At 38.3% G+C, this 25,000-nt stretch overlaps 1 protein-coding gene across 3 annotated transcripts in view; it reads right to left on the bottom strand.

Moving 5' to 3' along the window:
• Positions 1-5,895: 5,895 nt before the first annotated feature.
• LOC137973820 (single-stranded DNA-binding protein 3-like) overlaps positions 5,896-25,000 on the bottom strand; it is a 24,453-nt gene continuing 5,348 nt past the window's right edge. Inside the window, exons 2-10 of one of the 3 annotated variants that reach the window (XM_068820708.1) lie at positions 24,517-24,584; positions 22,402-22,454; positions 20,899-20,960; positions 19,623-19,656; positions 17,338-17,380; positions 16,426-16,578; positions 14,889-14,920; positions 14,397-14,480; positions 5,896-7,912 (exon numbers count right to left, since the gene is read on the bottom strand). In XM_068820708.1, coding sequence (XP_068676809.1) covers positions 7,832-7,912; positions 14,397-14,480; positions 14,889-14,920; positions 16,426-16,578; positions 17,338-17,380; positions 19,623-19,656; positions 20,899-20,960; positions 22,402-22,446 — 534 coding nt within the window. In that variant the 5' untranslated portion in view covers positions 22,447-22,454; positions 24,517-24,584 and the 3' untranslated portion in view covers positions 5,896-7,831. Of the gene's footprint in view, positions 7,913-14,396; positions 14,481-14,888; positions 14,921-16,425; positions 16,579-17,337; positions 17,381-19,622; positions 19,657-20,898; positions 20,961-22,401; positions 22,455-23,627; positions 23,793-24,516; positions 24,585-25,000 lie in introns of those variants that run through there. The other 2 variants (XM_068820707.1, XM_068820706.1) reach the window with 2 other exon arrangements.

Here is a 25,000-nt window from a genome sequence, read left to right on the forward strand (position 1 = left end):
GCTCACGTTTTATCCTAAACACTCAGCGCTGAAATGAACTTGTAACTTATACATTCAAGTAACTTGGTGAATGTCACTCAGCCAACCGTTGTAATTTAGATATTTAGACAAATAGCAAAAAAGAATAGTATAATTTTAAGACTCTATCTTCAAAAGCGGAACCTGACGTAAAAGAGTCAACTCTATGTCCAAATATCTGTTAATTTTTCGCTGATCATGACAGTTAGACAGACTAGAAGCGCTAAAAATGGAACTTTAAAAGGTTCGATGAAATGTAATGTCAATTAGTTTCGTTCTCCTACCACCTGCCCCATCGTATATTCAGTCCGTAGGTGTTAACTGAGGAAGTCTGAAACGTAGGTGGATCACAAAAGCCGCCTTCAACTCGTTATAGAGGGAAAACAATCAAATGGGAAAATAAACTGAGATGAATAGTTAATTATTTGCACAATGAAAGAAGAGCAAAAGAATACACACGCAGTGGTACTGATAACTTCTCCCAAGTGGCACAGTCGTTTTAGTTGAGCGAATGAATAACATTACAGTTGCGGCCTTTTCGTGCACTAATTAAGGAAACACAGAAACCCACAGTGCCTGCGTAGGAGGCGTTGTCGGGGGAGCGGAAGGAGGGGACTGAAAAATCCTCGCCTTCTTTCTCCCCTTCCCCTCCCCCGACAACGCCAGCAACGCAGCTTTGGAACAAAAGCCACTCGGCACTCTCAATCCCTGTTATCAATGAGCGCTTCTTATTCAGCTAATGTACTTGTTTTTTTCGTTACATTATCTCCAATCAATGGAATCGCTCCACTACTTCCAATATAACTTGAACTGCCCTCATTCCTCCATTTGCTCTCACGAAGGACTTAAGCTGGAAACATTGGCCATCGACTTATAATATATTTGGGTTTTACGATGGTAGTGTCTTTCACTCTCCCGGCATCGACGCAGCACCACAGTTTTTCAGACAACTAACCCCTTCATATACCGAGATTGTAGAACATAAGCGCTTAATATCACAGTGAATGAGAGCCAAGTCGAGTGAGTGACTTCCGCTTTATGTTCTGTTTAACCCTTTAACTCCCAGGAGTGGTGGGTATATAAATTCTCTTTACAGTTTCTATGAAATGTCAGTCAAACAGGTATTGAGAACGAACAATATTATCAGATAAAGAGGTGTGATCTTGATATAACACCAAGTTCTCTTGACTATCCAACAAAAAACTCTAAGGCACTAGTTGGGAGAATGAACGTTTCGATCGTGGGAATGGAAAGAGTTTATGTTGATAAAAGGCAGAGTCTCGAATCACAAAATGATTGAACTCTTTTCTTGTGCAAAGGGCTCTCAATAGACCTTTTCGGCTTGTACATTTTGTTTTCCCAATACAGATCATGTGATAATACTCAGGAGGCTTGGTCCTTTGTTTTGTCAGGAGCCCATCTGGAGCGTGCAACTTCCATACAGCGACTGTGAAACGGCGTTTTCACAATTAGGTTTATTTTTAGACTAGCCCTTCCCGCGAATTAGGTGAAAAAACAAAGGCAGTTCCGGTTCGGTGACCCAATGACGTCAGCCAGGAGCTCATCAAGAGGAGCCTCTATCTCCCATACTTGGCCTCGGAGTCAACCCTTTCCCGAGTAGATTTATTTATAGAACACCTCCCTTGGGACATTCAGCACGCTCACTGTTGTCAGGAGCTCTTAATGAGCTCCTGCTGTTGTAAAAGCCAATCAAAGCAGAGCTATCTCAGCGTCAAGGGAATTATGATACTTTTTGCGGGAAAAACCTGTTCCTAAAATAAATTTACCCGGGAAAGGGTTGACTCAACGAATTAGAGGAGATAGAGGCTCTTCTTGATGAGCTCCTGCGTCAGCTTAATATCCTGTAATTGGTCATCGGGCTCTCGTGGGAGTCTCATTCGCGGGAAATTCAATCTAAAAATAAATCGGTCTATGAAAACGCCGTTACACGAACACAGTAGAGTTGTAGGCTCCGGGTCATGGGTTCCTGGTTTTGTTCATTAAAAAGAGTGCCTGCAGGCATATTCATGCTTGCATGCCCTCATTTTAATGAACAAAACAAAAGACCAAACCTCCTGAGTATTATCACATGATCTGTATTGTGAAAACAAAATATACAAGCCGAAAAGGTCTATATCAAGTGAATTATTAAACAACAAATCCAAAAAAAATGAATGCCGAAGATCGAATGGGGATACTGAATAAGTCAATAAAAATAGATGAAAAGGGACCATAAATACCAATCATAAATCAAACGAAAATGTTTAACTAAGGTGTGACTCCAATTATGACACTTACCCCGATTCTCAGCCAATACATGAGCCACGCCTCCACTATCGACTTTGTGGCTGTTAAAATTCAGATAGTCAACCGTTAAGATACAAGTAGAGTGCAAATAGAGCACATAAACGTCTTTTATTCCGTGAAGACTGTTGACTGTCTCTTGTGCCTGCTATGTTCCCGGTTTGATTTTTCGTTTTAACAGAAAGAATAAGTAGTTTCTGTTCTACCAAATACTTCAGAAAGTTCTAATGAACCATGAAAGGCTAAAAGCTGTAATCGTATACTGCAGCATTCCTATCAATTAAACCGATTTAGCTTGTACGCATGCCTTATAAATTAACCACCTTTTTCTTACCTTCTATGAATTACAGACAAAAACATATTCAAACCCATGAAGACTTAGTGCTGCAAAAGACGAGTCCTCGATTTTGAAAATAAAAATAACTTTCACCTGTTTTTTACGGAGGCATGCGTGCAAATCATTTGAAGAATTGTGCACGCACGGACTTCACGAGCCAGATTCGACATTCCCTCGTGCCACTAACAAAAGAAGTATGCCACTGACTTTGGCGTTTTCGAGGCCGCTCGATCTGCATATTGAATACTATGACATTATCATAAGGCCTATGCAAAAAGGAATAATTTCTTTGCAGATATTTTTGTATTGTTTGTGCTTCTTCATAAAACACGTATGTTCCTAGCGTTCCTTTTTGGGGTTGAACGAATTATCAAATTATTTGTCCGCTATTCATTTCCTATTTGGTACCCGCTAATAATCCCAACGGCCCAATAACAAAAAACGGCATCCACCATTAGTTTTATCTTTAAATCTGTAGCTATGACTATCAGAGATCTACAATAGACCATTTTACAGTTGTGGCTAAGTTACCAGGCCTAACAATGGAAGCGAGGCTGCCGGTGACCCTGTTTTGATACAAACCTTCATGCTTTTGTAATGTTAATATGGACTAATTAGCGTTACAACAACACAATTTACATGACAAAAGCACTAAGGTCTGTATCAATGCAAGGTCACCGGCAGCCTCGCAGCCATTCATAGGCTTGGTCGCTGAGCAAACAACTGTAAAATGGCCTATTGTGTCTTCTTTGATGAGTTTCACATGACATCACTACCAGAGGAAAGATCACGACAGTCTTTCCGCCTTTAACAGGATCTAGCATAGCATAACCATATAAGATTATAGTTAAACTTTTTTCAAGTGATATGTCGGCATTAATTGCATTTCGTATCTCTTGTACCACACGGCAAGATATACAATCAAAACAAAGAGAGACCCTTCACTTAACTTGCTGACCCGCCAAAACATTGAGATCTATCCCAATTTAGGTAAAAAAAGATGATGGAGATAGTGGCGAATAAGAGCATCCCTTATAATATTAGGCTACGTTGCCCAAGATGGCAAACATCTTCTAAAATAGCAATCTTTTAAGTAGACTCATTTTTATCCACAATTTGTAGCTACAGGTGATTACATAAAAGTTTTTCATTTTTCAGAGCACACAGTTCTTGTCGACGATCTTTTTCTTTTAATGTATTGAAATTTTTATTTCATTTCTTCATTTAGTGTATATTTATCGGTTTCTTTATTTATTTATCTATTTATTCATTGACATATTTAGGTAAGGCCACCCTTTTCCGAGCAAAAAAGCCCATGCCCCCCCTCCCTCCCCCCCCCATCTTTGCAAGTTAGAAGGATTGGTTTTGAATGTTTTGCCTTCAGTGTTAAGGGCAGGGAAATAGACCACTTTCACAAATGGCAACCTCCTTTACATTCTGTTGCATTTATGTTACTTAGACCTACTGCCCTCATTTTGAAACAAATATTCTTTTGAAATTTGCTCGTTGTAGCAAGGATAGAAAGGCTTATTAGTATTAAAACAGAAGAATATTTTATTTGGCTGCCATTATGAAAGAGGTCTATAGCGTAGAATAAATAAGTCCTGTTTCTTTGAAGATCCAAAAAAAGCCACTGGGAGACTGGGGGTGGGTACTGCATGCTAATGTCGAAAATAAATGAGCTTAGAAGGGATTTTCCTTCCTCCCTAAGACTTGAAAAGAGTTCCTTCAGGAAAGTAACAGGTTTTTGATTAAGGACACAGAATGGGGGAAACAACAACAGTTAACTCTGTTGTATGTCTGTACAGCAGACACCAATATGTCTTTTCCAGTCACCAACATTGTACTTTTTCTTTTTCGAGAAGTAAGAAGGCTTAAATATGATAACATCTAAACAACGTCCACATTTCTATACCCTTCTCTACTTCAAATGTTGATGCTACAAGAATTACCCATTCATAGAATTAAATTGCTAGTGTACATAGGGAGACTAAGAATAGTAATCATAATATTGATAATGATAGTACTTAATCATATTAATTATATATGATTACATAATAATAATAATAATAATAATAATAATAATTATTATTATTATTATTATTATTATTATTATTATTATTATTATTATTATTATTATTTCAAAGTACAAAAAAAATGTAATCACCCCCAAAGTTTTGGAAGAAGATAACAACAAAGTTTGATGAGTGCATAAACTAAAGAATTTGGATCTGCAACAAAACATTTGGACTGAAAATACAGCTTTAATTTTGTGATGCACACGACAAAAATTTGTCATCAGGAACAAAATCTTGAGTAAGTTGAGGCTAAGGTTTTTGTGCTTTTGTTTACCCAGTCACTTTAGATTTTGCTCCTGCATTTGAAACTATACAGAAGTAACTCTGTGTTAAGTTGTGGATGCCTATTTTCACCACAGATTTGTATACCCGAGCCTTGTGTACAACTGTGCACAAGAATCTATACGAAGCTTCCTTTTACACAAATGAGCTGATGTGGGACTGAAACCGAATTTTAACCACAAGTTTCCCAAACTAATGTTTCTTTGCAATCAAATCAAGAACACGTTTGATACAAGACATCTTCAGTATACGAGGATCGCAGTTTGGCAACTTTTCTTTTTTCTTTGCTCGTCCAAAGAGCTTTAGAAAGAAGCCCGCAAGAAGGAGGGAGATTTTTTCCGATATAAAAACGATGCTTTTTTATAGCGCAAAAAAGAGACAAACTGGCTAAGGACAATTGTTCATCTGAGCTCTTTCGCCGTCCTTTATTCATCGCGAGTAGTTTTTCGGTCGATTTTAGTTGCTTCCACCAAGTTTCGTTTCTGTAATTTCTAAGTTTTTCGTCCGTTTTGACAAAGCCTTTCAAATTCATATTAATATACCAGGCGGTGAGGCCCCAGTACAAAGGACGTGGTTGGATCATGCTTGGGGTGTGGAAAACGAAGATCGAAGCTTAAGACCCGGAAAACCAAGACCTCCCCGTAAAAAATTACTTCTTAAAACACATTTCTTTGTTTTCTTGTTGTTCACAATGGCCTGTGAGCCATTTCAGCTGAGCTACCGTTGACGTTGCTGAGAACTTTAGGTCAAGCACTACTTTTGGAAAAGACGCTATGTTCGCAGACAATCAGCTAAACAATAGCTAACAATTGTATGCCGGCTAGCATCAATTATTATCCCTACTTTTGCCCCTTTCCTAGAACTGATACAAAAATTTGGATTACGCAACCCATACGCCAAACAAGTCACCATGCTTCCAGCCCACCCGAATCATGACAGGACAGCAGAAATTACAGATCGAGGACGAATCTTACTAGTAGGATTTCATTGACAATTTCTTTAATCAACATGATCTCAAAGTGTATTGATATACTGGACAGTTGAATTATATATTGCAGAAGGTCTTTATACAGTTTCATCTTGCTATTCACGGCACAGATGAGCGATTTTATCTAACCCGTAAAAAAAAAAATGGTTGGAAGTTGTGTCCGAAAATCTCAAATTCTCCTCCGTGTTGTTTGCATAATTTGCTCAAGTTATTTCACACAGACAGAGGTGGATTAAACATTGCACCTTCCTTCACGAGTTAAATACTATCAGCGTCTCATTATCCGTAATGTACACAACTTTTCCCCAAGGTATATTTTTTTTGCTTTTAAAAAGTAATTCTTTCAAATAATCTTACAATTTTTATCACATCAATCATATTAACGTTTTGCAGACCCAAGACCCGCCCCCCCCCCCCCCCCCCCGATATTTCGTTCAGAAACAAAAAAATGTTTAATTTAGTACTTTCCTAAACGAGTTGAAAGATTTGTCGGTTGGCGAACGTTTACAAAATGTTCATATAGGTCCCGTACGTTTGATAGAATTAATCCTCCCAGCACGCAAGGCCCGCCTTGTTCCATAGCAGTCCTTTCACGTTACAACACCAATCACAAACAAGCGCATCATAGAATCAAGACTGTGGTTCTTGACTAGCCCACAATCTGGAGTCACCGTTTAATTAAACTAAGCAGACCAAAACCACCTGACTCGCGCGCAGTGTTTTCCTGCGCTTTTTACATAGCTGCATCTCGTATCATGCCAATTACTGCTTCGCTCTTGTTACGTGCGGACACCTTGCGGTAAGGACTGTTTCCCTAATATGCGTGAAATAAGGAGACTTGATGTACATTGGAGCTAAACGTGCAAATGGGATAACTAGCCGTCTTCACGTTAAAAGACGAAGCAAAATATAAACCTTGCGAAAAACTTGGCAGTGAGCTTAAGTTTTCATTCCAAACAGCTCCTTGATTTTTCAGTGTAAATCAGAAGCTTACCAGTCACTGGAACCGCTGGGCGCCAACGCATCGACCACCAGCTTGCGCTACAGTTTTACAGAGCACCGAGGTACACGTCTCACAAAAGATTCCGGTTTTGAGCATTTCTCGAGAAGGCGAAGCAACCATTTGCACGAAGTTTCTCCTTCATTTGAAACATGTTACTTAGTCTCCTTCGGAGCCACTCGGGCAGCAGTCGCGCAAACAACGTTCCTCACCGAGGAGCGTTACGTGACTTTGACCCGAACCACTAAGAAGGAACTAGAATTCACTAAGCGTTGACAACGTTACAGCACGCGATGGATAAATAGAAAGAATCGTCACCAAGGCGTAACGAGCCCATCATGTGTTGGTCACGTGTTTAACGCGTTTGAGGTCAAGAAAGAAACCTGGGTCAACCAGCTTTTAAGCACGTGGCTTGGATCCCTTTTGTCCCTTATTGTACTCTACACCGAAGCAGCAAACTATTCATTCCTGATAAGATATGAAAGCTTTCTTGTCCCAAAGAACTCGCCTATTATTCTACACAAACACCCAACAACTGTCAGTATATTATTAATTATAAGCCACAACGTAAGCGATGGACTATACAAACATATTTCCCTTTCTATATAATATAACCTTAATTTAGAGACATCTACTTTGGACTCGTCTTCCCTGGCACAAGAGAAGAAGGGGTTTAGCGATAGCAGGATTGTTCTCCCAATGCAAACTCCGTAGATCAAGTACAGTTGTTTTCTACAAATCTTTGAGTAGTGGTTGGCAAATATACAAAGGCGAAAGTTCTCTAGCTGTTATTGCATGAAAAACTCTCCTTGATGGTCCGTCGTTCAATCGACATTTTCAAATCTTCTTGCTTCTTCTTGCATGCTTTCTTTGATCTTTAAGATGGCAACCGATTCACAGTGATCCTGAAAGGAAATTAAAGCTCTCGTTAAATAAAACGAACAAACAAAAACTAAAAAGGAGCTTTCGATTCAGAGATATTTCTACACTGCTCCATGCACTGCCCTCTCTACTTAACAAGTCTCTGCACTGGTCAAACATTAATTTTTTGGTTCACTATACTCTCTCCTTCAAAGTCACTGTTTTAAGCTGTGTTCAAATTAAAGCCGAAACATGATTAGAGTAAACATGTTTCAAGGAAACATGCTTCGCCGAAACATGTTTTTTCTTGGGTCGTTCACACCAGATGTCCGTGTGAAACACGTTTCATGCATGGTTGTGTAACTTATGCTGTTTCATGACACTGGCATAATTTTTTTACATTTCAGCTGTAGATTGGAGCTGGAAACTTCTGTAACAGTTGCATTCATTCTTTCGTTTAGTGTTAAATTTCTAGACGTTCGGAGGAGGAGGGCTATGCAGCGTTTAACGAGGAGACGGCATTTGCGCTTTCTTCGTCACAAGATGTTCCGTTTTCCACAAGCTCATCTGTAACGATCGCCGATAATTGCCGTTATATTTCTTCGTCGGCCCATATTGCAACTAGACATTTAGCCTCCTAATACCCCCAATTTTGGTTCTTTTGGGCACTTGCCTCCTCTCGCATGAATCCGCCATTTTGAACGTGTTTGGTCGGATCATGATTGAAACTACCTCGCGAGGCTATTTCAATCCTGCTCAGAATAATCATGTTTCAACCATGATTCGCGCCTTGCACTGTCTGATGTGAACACTCTTCATAACGAAACATGTTTCATTCGTGATCAGACTAATCATGTTTCGGCCAAGTGTGAACACAGTATTAGAGGCTCCTTAAAGTTGTATATTTGATCTACGACCAAGCAAAGAAGAGGAACGAGCTTAATACCGGGTTGACGTCATAGACTGCTTTGCATTGTGATAGTTCTTTGAAAACAGCATGTTGTTTGTCTGTCCAGAAGTGTGTGCCATTTCCTGTTCGTGGAATTAGCACAGAGAGGAAAATGAATTGAATATATTTTTTTGCGACCTGATATTTTTTTTCCTCCTGAGTAACTGCAGATTTGGATTTATTTGGTTAGTGCACATGACAACGACTGTAGACGAATAATGGAAGAACGTTGTCTTTTCCGATGAAAGACAGATCGAGAGGTAAAAGCAACCGTGTCAATATTTGGCTAAAGGATGTCGATAAGTTCAACACGAACCAACATCTGCGAGGATGCTGATCAAGTTGGATCATATTAGAAGTAAAATATCAATAACGAGTGGGAATGTTTCATCCGAGGTTCCAAACACTAAGAAACAGATGAAAGCATGACGCCGAAGGCAGAGTACTTACTGCTTCGAATTTCGAAACACGAAGCACGAGTTCTTGGTTCAATTCTCGAACAACTGGCCGACTATTGATTCGTTTTGTTTTTCTTGCTAGAGACGGCAGAGAAAAATTATAAGAGATTTGGATATCGTATCTAGATCTCTAAGGTTTCATCAACTTTTTTATTGGGCCACGTATGAAAATACATCTACGTGATGTGGTGGTATACATCCTGTGATTGGTCGACTTGGTTGGTGAACTATTAATGATTTTGAGAAAGCTTTATAAATCCATCCCTGATCACTAGGACAATGGTAATAAACCGAAGGGCCATCCCACTAACTAATGAGGTCACTACAAACTTGGATTGAAAAAAGTGCGCTCAGAAAAAAACATACGCCGGTATATTCAATTGTAGGAGGAACACTTAAGTCCCTTGACTGCAAATTTAGGACGGACCATTTTGTCAACCATAATTATTTGTCAGCTCTAACCACGAATAAAACACAATTTCATGCTTTCAAAGTTTACGTACTATCAACGTTTACATAATTCATAAACTCACTTTAAAAGCCAGTTAGGGGTCAGTACTCTAACTTGGAAATGTCTGCAAACAAATAAGAATTAAAGTATTACAAACCACCGCATGGGGTGACACGAAAGGAAAAAAAAAAAGGGTGGGGGCACGATTGTGCACGCACTCCGAGCGGTCAGCAGACAGGACACTGCCACCGTCAGACCACGAGGAGCATGGTGCACGTGGGGATTAGAGTACGTTCAACCGAACGACGAAAGAAGTGTGATACACGTATGAATCATTTTTACAAGTGGTTATGGCGTCAGATGACCTATGGTTGTTTTCAAGGCGTGGATTAGGCCAGTTTCGTATTCTAACGGTTGGGTCGGATCGAGCATGAAGTGAAGGCAAATGTGTGGCGGGGGAATCTTTTCATATTATTTCCCCTGCATTAGCCTCCATTTCATGCTAGATTCAGTCTAACCGCGAGAATACGAAACTGGCCAATTTCAAATCATCCTCGAGACTGGTATAACGATAATCATATAGTATCAACCGGCTTTGAATATACAATTAACATTATTTCATGACACTGACAGTTGGAAAGGAATTCTGGGAATTGAACGTTTTTCTTTTAAAATTCAACCCAGATATCCGGACTCGGGACTGGAAGCTACGATTATTAGCTCACCTGTCACCGCCCTGAACCACTAAACCACCGAGTTGCCGTTTGCTTAGACAACATTTTTAAACACAATAATCTAATTTATTTGTGATAAGGCCGGGCTTTTAACGTGCGATAACACTCGCTAAGAACTTATTTTAGACAACTAATGAGAAAGGTCCGACCACACTTAAAACAAAGCTAACCATTTTGAAATTAGCGCTAAGGCTCAATCATTGATGAATTATTGTGATCCTAATCTAGATAACAGGCAACAAATAACAAATACGTATTGAAGAAACTTTGTAACTTGTTCATCGTGGCCTAGTGAATAGAAGCTGTTCCTCTAAGCCGAAGCTCCGTCTTCAAATCCTGTCCAGGGAATACTTTTACCTTTTTTTTCTTTTTATCTGCTATAAGTCCTGGGACTTAGACCAGTGCATATGGCATGTAATTATGACTAGCATATATTCACCGCTGGGTGATATTATATGATTATCGTAATTCCACTCTCGAGAACATGTTGCCTATTTGTTGGTCACCCAACTTTCACAGAAGCAAACAACATTTCGCGTTTCAAATCAGAGTTGGAAAGTTTGTTGGTTCTCTACTACCCTCCGGGAGGTTTTAAATTGAATTTGATTTCTGTCAAGTGTCCCCAATTTGTACCCCAGTGCTAAATACATTTGACACTGAACTCATTTTGCGTTTCTTAAAAAGGTTTCTCCCATTTAACCACCAGAGCATTGAACGCTGCATGCTTGTTCAAGTTACGAGCCGCATTCAGTGAAGAACGCAATATATTGGCCCAAGTGCGTGATCTCATGTAAATTAATTAATTAAATAATTAATCAATAACAATAACTAATTAAATGAATGACCATGTCTTAATAGCCTGCTTGCAGGTGGTAGATGTTGTTGTCGCCACGAAACACCATATTTGGAAGAGCGTGGGATAGGTCTGGGCCGGGTGACAAAACGACGGGGTGGGGAGTAAGAAGAGCGGAGAGATTTAAAGTGCCCCTGTGATAAAAAAAACCACTTCCTTTTTTCCTTCAGATTTTGAAAGTGTGTTTGCTTAACACCTGACTGGCAAAATTTTGAGCTTTGATTTTTATCCAAAGGCCGCTTACTTTGAGTGTAAGTTTTGGATTTCACGGTCCGCCATTACTCACGTTCAAAACTGACCGATTAGACCTCAGACGGTTGGATCCAGGGAAAAGTGACGTCAGAGGCTCACTAGCTTAAAATCTCAGCGTGTGAACGCAGCTTATTATATATGCAAAGCGTGAGTTTAAAAGTCTGAAAGCCGAAAACCCCCGTGCTGCATATTAATTCTGCGGCGTACACACGTATTGCATTCTTAAACTAGTGAGCCTTTGACGTCATTTTCTCCTTGATCCACCTCTCTCAAGAACATAATGTTAGTAATGGCGGACCATTAAATAGGAAAATTATAGTTAAAATAAAGAGGTGTCTTTTTGAAATCAAGCCTTAAAACGTGCGTCACTTAGTGTTTTGTTAACATAGTTTTGAAATCCAAAGAAAAATATGAATTGATTTTTTGGTCACAGGGGCACTTTAAACCATTTGAGCCAACCAATTAGAAAGCCGCGTCCGCTGATGGACGCAGCTACCGAGAAAAGGCTGGTGTTCGGACAGGCGGTTTTTCTCTCCGCTCTTCTCACTCCACAACCCGTCGTTTTGTCACCCGGCCAAGACACTTTCCACACTCTTCCAATATGGCGTCTGATACGTGTTTCGTGGCAACAATAACCTGCGATCAGGCATACTTTCCTCAGAGAGAATGTGAAAAGGTTACGTTTTCACACCCTCTCTAAAGAAAAGTACATCAACTGCCTGCAAGCAGGCTAATTAACAAATAGATTGGCACACGAGGCGATAGCCGAATGTGTCACTGATGTTCTTACCACAGTTTGACGTCGTCTTCTGTGATCTATTACTGAACAGACGCACGGCAACATGGAATCTATTTGTTTTATATAGTAAAGAATTAAACTTTATTCGGAAAACTTTGAGATGGTGACGTCAATCGTGCGTCTGCCCTCTAATAGATCATAGGCTAGGAACAATCAAAATGCGCGAATAACTTGGGTTATTATATATTTCTTAGAGACGAAGATAACAATGATGTGAAGTACAAGTGCTAGTGGAAGAACAAAAGGAGCAAATGAGAGATCTTTTGTTCTTGTCCACCAACATGGCTGCGATGACGTAATGAAAAAATAAGCAATAATAAATTCTTTCAAAGGTGAAAATTGCAAGATCCCGTAGGGCGAGTGCAATATATTTGTAGTCTTCCAAAAAAAAAATTCTTATGTATTCCAAATAGCACAAGAAAAATCATGTGATTACGTATTCATGATTACTTATTAAAAATATACACGGAAAAAGTCGGAATGGTTAAGCAGAGTATCACGGAATTACGCAAAAACTGCGACATCTAGGGCTCGGATTTGATTGGCTTTTTGTGACTGTCTTTGCTCACTGACCAATCAGAATGCCTGGTTTCATACTTGTTTTTGCAAAGAATTGCTTATTTTCTGCGCTGTGTCACCTGAAAACTGCATTTCTCTTAGACAAGCAGAATTGACAATTTTTTTCAATTTATATTATTAACATGGAAATGAAAGCTATACATCGTCATGTTTCATTGGTCTAATTCCAAAATGGCCGCTATTTACTGACTTTCTGAATTTTGATCAGAGGCATCTGAAAATGACTTGAACAAAAAAAGGGTATCAGAATGACAGTCATTGTGGAATAAGGTAAAACGCATGTGTGTTCCAGATTTAACGAACGAGGACATGAAGAGTCACACAAAGTTCACCGTTGCCTTCCCTTTCAAAAAAAATAAAATGCGTGTGCCGCAATTTTCGAGCTTACAACCTCCGCATTCGACCTCTTAACCTAAATGTCACTTTCTGGTGATCATCCAGGGTGGAGCCCGTGCAACTTATACGGTACAACGGAAACGGAGCAACTATTGTCAGTCAGTCATTTAATTTTCTCATTCCACCAGTCACATGGTCTGTTGGGTTCAGATGACGTACTTTGACCTATTTCTAAGATTTGCGGCTCTGATAAGAGCAGTCCGTGGTAAAGAAGTAAAGAAATGTTCCCGATAGGATACGACGAATGCATACGGCATTCTTCCAGAATTTCCGAGCGGGTCAACCTTTTCAAGTGTCTGGCAGGAGAGCGAATAGAGTATGGTTGCTACAGTTGTAGGTGTATTTTGACAGCTATTGATTTAATGTTTGTTTTCATAACGGAGGAAAAAGGAAAACGGATTGTCAGTCTTCGACGCTGGACGAACATGGATTCCACCCAGGATCATTTAACCATATTATTTATTATTCATTAGGCTGACTTTCCAGGTCTTTGTTTCTACTTGGCCCCAAGAAAATAGAAATCTGAAATTCCAGGCGCGGTAGCTACACCATTTTAAACAAATGAACTAACTCCATAGAAGAATTTAAACCCAGACCTTTCGCAAAATTTGTTTGGCGATCTTTCACGTAACATTTGTTAATAAGCAAAGGCTCTATCGAAACAAGTTTTGGTTAAAACCTGGTTGTACATGTGTTCCAACTAAAATCTTTAATAAAATAGCTTCACACAGTGCTCCGTGTCAGTTTTTAAGTGCTAATGTTCACATGGTTTAATGATTACCTCATGCAATTAACGCATACGGGTCACATTTGTGGCTCCCCGACTATCATTTACGGGTCTGATTTAAGGGATGAGGGCACTTGATTATGTTTAACATAACGATATTTCTTTTTTCATTTGGAATATGGGATGAGGACAATACTCCTCGTGATGTCTAAGATAACGATCTTCCTTTTCATTAGATTTCTTCTAAGTTACGGCTTCCCGCTTCAAATATCTTAATTGATAATCGACCAGAATTTTAACCCTAAAATTATCAGAAAAGAACACACTTACATTATCTTGTGAGAATGGCAGTAAATTGCCAAACTTTCCATCCCCCTCCCCAGGGGTACCAGGATTGTGATCATTCTGATTATCCTACAGACAACACAAGCACATGTACAGGTCAGTTACATCAAACACTATCAAATTTCGCTCATTAACCCTTCCCTCCTTAAAGACATGCAGTCTTCTTTAAAATCAAATTAAATCGTTTAATTTAGTGATATAAAACTCCAACTTTCATCAAAACAATAAACATGAACACGAGCTCCACGTTACGGAGAGCTATGTACAAGAACAAAAGAGTGGTCGGGTATTCTGCAGTTTACCTGAAGATGAAGCCATCAACAACAAGAAAGAGGAGATCCATAAAAAGGTATCAGTCAAGCAATGGAGCTGCCATTTTTAGAAACGTACGAGCAAATAACAGGAAATGAAGCTACATGCAATTTTTTGCACAAAACGGAAGCAGCAAATTGACAAGAAAGTTACTTAGTTAAATACCTTAGGTAGGCCATCCATATCAGGGTTTGAATCTGAAACAAAAATGTTACTTTACAATCATCAATGAACATCATTACAGAAGTACCTCAAAATTCTCCGTCTTGTTTGAAAATAAAACAAGGATGAAAGTGCAGGTTGTTTCACAGTACCAGTCACATCAGGTCAGGCAGGAAACGGTCAAAAACATCAAGGTCCACTCAAAAAATGTCCCCATTTAAACCCTTTCCTGACCCAAGAGTGGCACTTCTAGATTTCACTCTGTCTAATGCCAGACAGCTTAATACTCGTCAATGGGGCCCCCCTCGGGCAGGAAAGGGTTAACACATTGATTATTTGAAAGTCCAGGGGTTTCAATAGCATTTTAAATAAGCAGCTGGTTTGAGTAGAGTAACAGATTGTATCAACCTCCACCACATTGAGTTTTTTGAATGTTTAAGGGGGTTGACACTTAACTACAGAAAGACAATGGTTGCTAAGGAAGGTTTTTAGTCAAAGAGCCCTACAAAACGGTTGCATGGATGGTTCTATGAAGAATCTTTTTCAATCGTGGACATCTGACATCACTTCAATCAGAAGGTGCCATGCGTTTCAGTGAAAAACAGGTAAAAGCTCCCAGTAAACCAAAGGAAGAGGCAGTTTTTTCCCCATATGGCAACCATCCCATCATTTTTCATGAACTGTAGCATGGAATTTCTAATTGGAAAAAAAAAATGGAACTGATATTTTGAAAAGTGTATCAAAGGAGGGCCTTGTGACATCATAAGTTTTTTGAGAAATAATTTCTAAAATCCATTTTGTGTCAGGATGTTCTCATACTGTTGCATTAAAAATTTGTGAAGAACAGTTAACTCGCTGAGTTCTTAGGCATTCTCTGTTTTGATCATATGATTTACCAAATATGGTTGTGAGTTGAACTATACAAAAGTAACAATACTTCATCAAGATTCCTAGCCTGAGCATAGTTAAGACAGTAAGCTAGTGCTTAATTCCTTGGAACACTCTTTTAAGGATGGTGCCTACTATTGTTATTGCAAATACGTCCTGCGCATTTCCAGATACTCTGATTTCCTATTGGTACATGTATCTCTAATGCAGGGATATTTTTGCGCCCCTTAAAACTATGCGGAGAAAGCCAAACTTAGCAAGTGCTCTTGGTATCCAAAAAGAAAATTGGGGGGTAACCATGCATTTTTCGGAGATAATTAAGCTTCAATTTGGAAAGGAACACAATACAGTGCTTTGTATTTTAAAGCTCTCAACAAATATTCTTGATCAATTATCTTTGAATTTAAATGCCTGGTTCCCCTCAATTTTCTTTTTAGATTTCTATAACACTTATTAAGACCAGCTTTTCCCGCATATTCATACAACGAAGCAAAACTACCTTTGAATTAGTAAGCACCAAACTTAATCTTTTCATTCCTAAGAATGACACTTAAAAGATTTTACTCTTTCTAACACCAGACAATTTTTACTCCTCAATGGGGGCCAGTTCCAGTTAATAAAAACATAATTTGATATTTAAACTCTCTCTTACCATTCATGACTAGAGAAGCCTCCTGGGCTCCTAGAGGTAGCGGGGGTTCAGGACCACCTCCCATGTAGTGCAACAGAAAACAAAAACTTGCATGACGGTACGGCAAACACACTGACAGGAAACAAAGGACTAAGGGTGGGTATTGGGGCAATCCTTGGGAAAACAATAGAAAAGAAAATAATATTAAGTAATGGTCCGGCTAAGAAGCAGGCAGCCCAGCGGCAAAAGTACTTAGAAGCTGCTGCTCCAATCGAGGCATCTGATTGGCTAATATCGGAAAATGTCGAAAAAAGATGAGGAAAAAATGAAAAAAAAGCCTTTTTTGGATTTCTTCTTCCCCATGCCCTTGATCTCTGTCTCTCGGCCAAATTTGGGCATTGTTCTATGCGCCATTCGCCAATCGGCAAATGGCGCATAGAATCTTGACGATATTTACAAACATAGTTTTTGAAGGCATAATGATTTGTTCTACGAAACAGAATCTAATTTTTTAGACGGCAAGTCGATTACATTTTTCATTGAAATTCAAATTTCGCGCTTTTAGCTGCTTACACCAATGGGAACAGCCGAACTTAATTTGATTAAAAATGTTGGCACATTTTAACTAACCGACGCTATTGCCGCGGGCTATTGTTTTTCTGCCTGCTTCTTAGCCGGACCATTACTTAATGTACATGTACGCAAAGAGAATAAAATTATTACTGCCGGAATGCTTCCTCCAGGGACAGACTTCATCATTGCATACATGGATTCACTTCCAGTGCTTGCTGGGTCTGAAACAGGTGACAGCTGGTCACAATGTGACAGTCTGGAGCAAGATTTCACTCATCAAGGAAGAGGGGAAGGGGGGAGGGGGGGGAGGGGGTGCATTCAGGACTCAATGGGTTAAACTTTGAAAAATTCTTTACAGACCTTGAGGGCTGGCCATTATTGGTGTCCCTGGTTGACCAGCGACCTGTCATAACAAAAAGCAATATTGTCAGAAAATTTCCTTGGTATGAAATTATCATTCCTATTATTAGTGTCAATTATCATCGTTAATAGCATGAGACCTACATGATTGTATTGTTTCAAAGCGAATCAATTACCCCACCCAAAATTGCATAATTTTTGAAAAGCTTCACAAATCAAAAGTCCAGGGCTGTCAGTAACCTGTCAACTGACAGTTTACTGACAAGTAACATACGAGGCACTGATAGTTAAATAGGACTGTACAACTAACTTAAAAACTTAATTATTTATGACAAACTTTAAAGGTAAGTTATCTCATAAGTACATTAAAGGTATGAAGAAATGTGTCTATTTTTGTCCATGACACAATACAATACAATTCCAATACAATACATAACTGACCACTCCCCATAAGCGCTTTCCAGAGCCAATGAAACAATCAACAAAACGACAGAACACAATATCAACAACAACTGTTAAGAATCCCAACTGGCTGGAGGCAAACCAGTTGGCTATTTAAAGTGCAGCCAAGAAGTTGAACCAGGAACAAATTCAACGAGTGGTCAGAACACGCCTTGAACCAGGTGACATGAGAATGTTCAGAAAAAAAATTGGAGTGCTCCCTTGCAGAGTCTAACCTACGACCTTCTGACGAATAGTTCAGAGGATTTACCACTGAGCTATAGGAGACTCAGGGAGGCAAGGCCATCAAACTAGGTTCATGTTGCAATTGTCCCACTTTACCGCTAGAATTGAGATTGCCTGAAGTGAATAGTGCTCGCAATTCAAGTCAAGATTGTGAAATGTTTACCCTCAGGCTGGTAAATGATTGAAAAGAATATATTTTTTTTGTAATCGGAATGTGGTAGGTTCGAGCCCTGCTGAGGAGCACTCAGATTACTTCTGAGCATCAAGATTCCTCATTGATTATTCTACAATTATTCTGCGAGGACGCGTTGGATATGAAGTGATTGCTAACCAACGAGGATCAACAACTATTCCATGTATTGTCAACTAAAGCATCGATTTCTGCCTTGGTCAATTCCAGTCCAAAAGGGCTTTTGCCTGCACTTTTTTGTCACAGCTACAAAAACGTTTTCAGCTCGCTTTATTGCAGACACGTTCCTTGACCATACGTGTAATTATCAGGTACAGCAGGGATAGCCTGAACTGATAGCCTGTGTCCGGCAAGCCAATGAAAATGCTGGAAATCTGATATCCATAATTCAGTTTTTAATATTAAAAAAGATACAGTTTAACAAATGGCAATGTAGATTTCATGTGGCCCTGCATCTGTTCAGTAATAGATCACAGATGACGTTAAAATGTGGTAACAACAAAAAAGTGGCACACGAGGCAATAGCTGAGTTCTCACTGATGATCTTACCAGATTTTGACGTCTTCTGTGATCACTGAACAGACACACAGCAAAATGTAATCTCTTTGTTTTAGTTAAAACAAAGGATTAAAAAGTTCTTGATCCTGATGCCAGCTATGCGTCTGTCCTCTAATATTGTAGATCAGACAGTGTAGGTGAGAACCAATCAAAATGCACATATTATTGAGCTTATAATACTATAATTGATGGGGCTAACATTACATCATCACCTGCACTATAATTACATGAAAGGTAGTTATAGAAGAATATTTTAAAAGCCGAGAAATGGCCATTTATTTCAATTATTTGAAAACATTCACAATCTCCACAACCCCCCCCCCCCCCAAAAAAAAAAAAAAAAAAAAAGTTTCTGAGCAACCAGTAGCAAATTCTTTGTTTTTTTGCAAATCATCCTAGAAAACATCACTTTCTTTGCCCTTTTGTATGATAGGGTATCCTGTTTATCTAACTGCTGGTAGTCTAGCTATCAGCCAACAGGTTTGATTGGGAATTGTTCTTTAAAATTTCATCATGTTGCATGAACCCTGCAGGGCTTATCAGTAGCAGATTTTGTTTCAGGTATCCCACATGTGCTGGTAAAATGTAATGTGCCAAAACTAAAATTAGAGTAATTTATCTGTTATTTCATGTGTCACATGCCTGTTTAACCATGTCATCAAATTTGGACTAATTTTGTTGTTGTATGTGAAAAGTACAAAGCCACACAGTTGTAGAAAGCAATACCATAATGCCTAGTACATGTAAGGTGAACAATATTTAAGTTGTTTGAATTTCTTGTGACATCAGGTCTTTTTCCTTGTCAAGGTTAAAAGTCAGTGCTCAGAGACAGTCACAGTTCACTCCTTACCGATGTTGTGGGATTCCAAGGTCTACTGCCCGGCCTGTGAAGGTAAAACAAATTTTAAAGTACAACTAAACTCATAAATATATCAAAAGCAAACATGTTTAAATACCACACTTACCTCAAAAGTTCTCTTTTTGTCTGCCTGGCAAGATGTGCAATGTTATCAAAACCAGCAGTCATGGGTCCATTCTCGGTTTTACCTTTCAAACGCCTTTGCAATGCAAAATTGCTTTGAAAACAGGAATGCAAACAGTTTGTGATGTAAAATCGAGAATAGACCCATGCCTCTCACATAACAGTCATGGGTCCAAATTACTGCTTGTTCTGCCAAGTTTACATAGTTTGCACGGCACAGAAAAGCGAAATTCTGGGAACAATGGTGGCATGTTTGCTTTGGATGGGGAGATTTACAAAAGGAACAGAAATATTTTACATTCACGTTAAGTTTAGCAGTAAATACATTTCTCGCATTGCAAATTATAGTTACATCCCTTTTCAAACTGACTGGCTTTAAATTCTTTTCAGTTCTAAAAAATTCAATTGACTGAAAAATATAATTTAGAGACTTACAGGTAATTGCCACAAGTCAACTTCTTTGAGTTGAGTGATGAAGTTGTGTGAGTGTCACAACTGCAAGCAACATTAGTTGACTTGTTTCCACTTGCAGGGATTTGAATCACTAGAGCCTCAATTTTTGGTGCAAAAAGATAATTTTTGTCTGCATGACTGCTGCCAGGTTAAATGGCACTGAATGTGACAACTCTGACCAAAACATTAAAATTTTAATCCCCAAACTTAAGAGAAATTATGTGTATCCAGTGTGGGGTACGTAATGTACACTATTGCACAAGTACATGTATATTCTTAGTATTTATTAAATATTCATATCACGAACATGCAAGGCTGCTTAGCACAATGACATGCACGACTGGAAAGAAATCAATGCTGACATTTGAGGAGATAAGCTTTTTTAGACGGGCTCTCACTACCAAAGACACAAGCATGTGAAATTGTACAAGAATTCATTGTTGGTTGTTACCTTGACCTGTTTCACAAACACTCTAGTCTACAGTCATGTACAGTATGTCAATAAATACTATTGTGTAGCAACAAAAAACAAAAAATGGACTTAACAAGAGAAAGTTTTTCGATTAATAATTTATTAATATTATTAGTCTGTTAAAGTTTTCTTGACTGAAAAGTGCCTTATCAAGTCTCAAAAGCTTGGGTAAGCTGTGCACATGAATTTGACTACTTACTGTAATAATGCAAGACTTACATTGGCATGTTAACCCCAGGTGCTACTGAGCTGTTAAATGGGGGCTGCATCCCACCATAGTTCTAAGGAAAGGAAACAACTGTATTAATAATAATTATTATAACAAGACTAGTTACAATGTAAACAACTCTTTCTGGCCATACATGTTCTTTGAGACAATCTTTTAGCTTTAAGGACAAACACATTAGCTAGGAGAAGAAAAAACATACTGTAACTACATGTACCAATACGTACATACAGTGTGCAAATTTCTCCATGCATTAATTTGGTGAATCAGATGATTTTTAGACAATAAATAAATAAAATAATAGTAATAATAATAATAATAATAATAAACAATAATAATAATAATAATTATTATTATTATTATTATTATTTGATGAATGCATATATTATTACATGTATTTTAGATAATTTTTAAAATTATTTTTAATTTTCTATCTTAACAAAAAATCCCAAACAAGTCCATGTACCATTCATATACAGTACATTGAACAGTAGTACATGTACGTACAGCATGATGATAGTTTTCCCATCCCTGTCATCAGTAGAAGGCAGCTGGCTACTACCATGGTGAAAATAGCCCACTACTCAGAGTAAAACAGACTAAAACACTGGAACCACAGCCCCTTTCTCCCAGGCTAAGAATAATACTTCTACAGTAGATTTTACTGTGTCCAATGCAAGAAGATTGATTTGAATCATCAATGGGGGGCCACTTCAGGGATGAATGGGTCCTGCACTCAAAAACTATTATAGTGTATGTCCCCAATAACATCAGTTTAAAATAGCCTGCTACTTCCATTGTAGGAAATGATATATGAAATCAATCATATATTGATTTGATTAATTGCATTCATAACTGCGAGGATCATAGCTTCACTTGATTTCATATCGCAGTTCAAAATATGATTCACTTCATAATAATTATATCATTTCCTTGGCTGATTCATTCATCATGGGAACATCAGACCCCACAAATGACCAGTTCTCAACATCAGTGGCTTCATACAGTGTAGCTCAGTTGGTTAGAGCATCGCACCGGCATCACAAGGTCACAGGTTTAAACCCCGTTGAAGTTCTGAATTTTTTAGGCTTCTCTATACAATAATAATGCTACAATTGTGTCCATAACGGTAAGAATCATGGATTTACTTGATTATAATTTTCATTGTGTAGCCAGCTTCATTTTTTTTTTAATTAATAACATAACAGAAGTTTACATTGCACTGGAAAATAAAGATACATATAAAAAAGAAAAAAAAAGAAAGCAAAAAGAACTAAATAAATGATCTGACATGCAAGCCAAAACAGGAAGTAGCCAGCTTCATGAAAACATCATGACAACCCTCAGCTTTAAGCCTACTGTATGAAAGTTGTTTTGCCTATGTTGATATACAATGTACAATGTAATGTACTGCAGATTCTTATGAACTGAAACAAACTCATCTCAAGACCATCACCAAAAAGAGTCACTTTTGTCTTTTTTTAAATCTTTCTTACCGGCGGGACAGGAACTCGAGGATGATTCATTCTGCTCATTTGCATGGGTTGACCTTTAAAAAAAAACGAAGAACAAACACGGTTCAATCCAGTGCTATGTTTTATTAATTCAAACTACAATTTGCAAAGGTTGTTTACATGTACATTTGACTTAAGTACATGTAAAATGAAAAGAGAAATCAGCCTTTTTCAACTCTGTATCTCTTCAGGCAAGTACAACGTAATTCAGACAATCACAACTACAATGTATGGTGGTGGACTAAACACTGACCCCCAGTCCATGGACAACCCCAGCGGACTACCCAAATAGACTACCCTATTAATACTACATTTCAAATGAGTATGTTGGTCTATAGATACGTATAAACAGCATTGAATTTAATACTTCTTACTTAAGCCTAAACACCCATTTTAAATGATGTTGATCAACAGTATAATAAGTCTAAGCACCCATTTTAAAAAGGTTAGCTTTGGATAATTGTTGTAATGGTCGATTACTTCAGGTAAGTGAAGTGAAACCGGTGCAATTCCTGGATTTAGTTGCAAGTGGCCGTGCGGACGAGTATCTCGTCTCGCGAGACGAGTCTCCTGTGACCTGCGTTTTATACCTGCCGGTTGTTATTGCTCATCATGATCGCATCGGTGCGGTTAATAAAAAAACACACTTTTATTAACTATTGGTCATGACTTTTACATTTGGTGCTTCCTAAAGGAGCCGTTTCCTTTTTCCTTTTTCTTTAGGGATTCATTCTCCCGAGGCAGTTCCTTCACGTTGGATGACGAGTGTTTTTTTTTTCTGCTTTCGCATTGCCTGTTCAGACTTTCATTGCGCGCTGGCGACGCGACAAAATTTAAAAAAATCACATCACCGGCGCGAGCAAAAAATCGCTTGTGTAGCCGCGACTTTAGGAGATTTGTTTATACACATTGTTTAATTCATGAATGAAAAATACGTAGTCACTAAAACATGGAACGACCTAAAACCACCTACAACCACCTAAAACCACCTACAATCACCTAAAACCATCTACAACCACCTACAATGTACAACCATCTACAACCACCTCATAAAAAAATCTTCAACCACCTACAACCACCTCAAAAATATCTACAACCACCTACAACCACCTCAAAACATCTACAACCACTCACAAAGAATCAAATACCATCTTAAACAAGCCATAATTGTATAAAATAGGCAAGATGACAATAAATTATGTGGTTACCATTAAGCCAAAAAAATCTGGAAGACATGATCGTAGCATAAAGGTACATGTAAGCAATTTTCCGAATTTGTTAAAAGCCAACTGGATGTGAATACCGCTTTACCCTGTATCCCATGCTGTAAAGGGTGCTAAAATCATGAAAAAGGGCCTCACAAATTTCCCAAATTCCGGGAAATAGAAATTTATAGAGTGCTGGCATTTCCCGGAATTCGGGAAATTCGTTTCCAGGCCCTTTCTCACAATTTTAGCACGATTTACAGGATGGAATGCAGGGTAAAGCACTATTCACATCGGGTTGGTTTTTAACAAATTCGGAAAATCGCTTACCTTTATGCCACGATCATGCCTTCCGGATTTTTAGTGTTTAGTGTTTAGTATAATTATACATGTATAGTGAAAGTGTATAGTGTCTTATGTAGTACTTCAAAAATCTTTCTTCACAGTGTAACCAAGTGTTTTAGCAGGCGTTTGATTAATTTTATCAGAAAATATTTTGGCCGAGCCAGTTGGCTCCTGGTAACTAATGACATCAAAGAAGTACATGTAACTTGTTTGCATCTCTTCAGAAAGAAATGTGCAAAGTGTAAGAAGTCTTGTTGAAAATTTTGAGATTTTTGTTAATCCTTTGTTATTATAGAAATGTCAGACGATGGCTGCAAATGGCCATTTACTGGGTTTTCCTCGATCTTTCTTCAAAAATAATATAAAGCTGATTAACAGCTACAGTAAACTCAACGAAAAAGGAATTGATTTCCTGAGTTGGGAAACTCAAGCTTTGTACTATACTGCAAAAACCTGCACCAGTGGAAAAAAAAATTGACCCTAAAGTGAACATTATACACATATAATTTACATGTAATAGTATGAATTCATTAATTTTTAAACCTACCTTAACTATCGTGTGGAGGAAGACAAACAGCAATGCGACATTAGCATTCTTCTTTGTCATTGAAACAACTGAACAAAAAGGTCAAGGATGTCATTACTGATCATTATGATAATTATTGTTCATTAACTTACGGTAATACATTTTCATGTGATCATTGAAGGAGACAGAATATTCCATAATTTGACCAGATCCTGCTCTTCTCTGGATGTAATGAAAGTACATGTACTTATCAATGTTTGTTTGGAGCACCTTTCTGGTACCAAAATTAAATTTTGGCTTCACAAGTCACATTCCTACATGTAGCTTATCAAATGAATGGTTTAACTACCCATAAGCATAGCCAATGGCTACTTTTTTCTCTATTTAACCCATTGACATCTGCAAGTGAGACTTAACAGATTTTATTCTGTCTAACGCCAGACGTCTTTACTCATCAAAAGGGGGTATCTTAGGGCATTTGAGGCATCAATGGGTTAAATGTTTA

Source organism: Montipora foliosa, chromosome 10, assembly GCF_036669935.1.
Source record: "Montipora foliosa isolate CH-2021 chromosome 10, ASM3666993v2, whole genome shotgun sequence".
Classification (NCBI taxonomy): Eukaryota; Metazoa; Cnidaria; class Anthozoa; order Scleractinia; family Acroporidae; genus Montipora; species Montipora foliosa.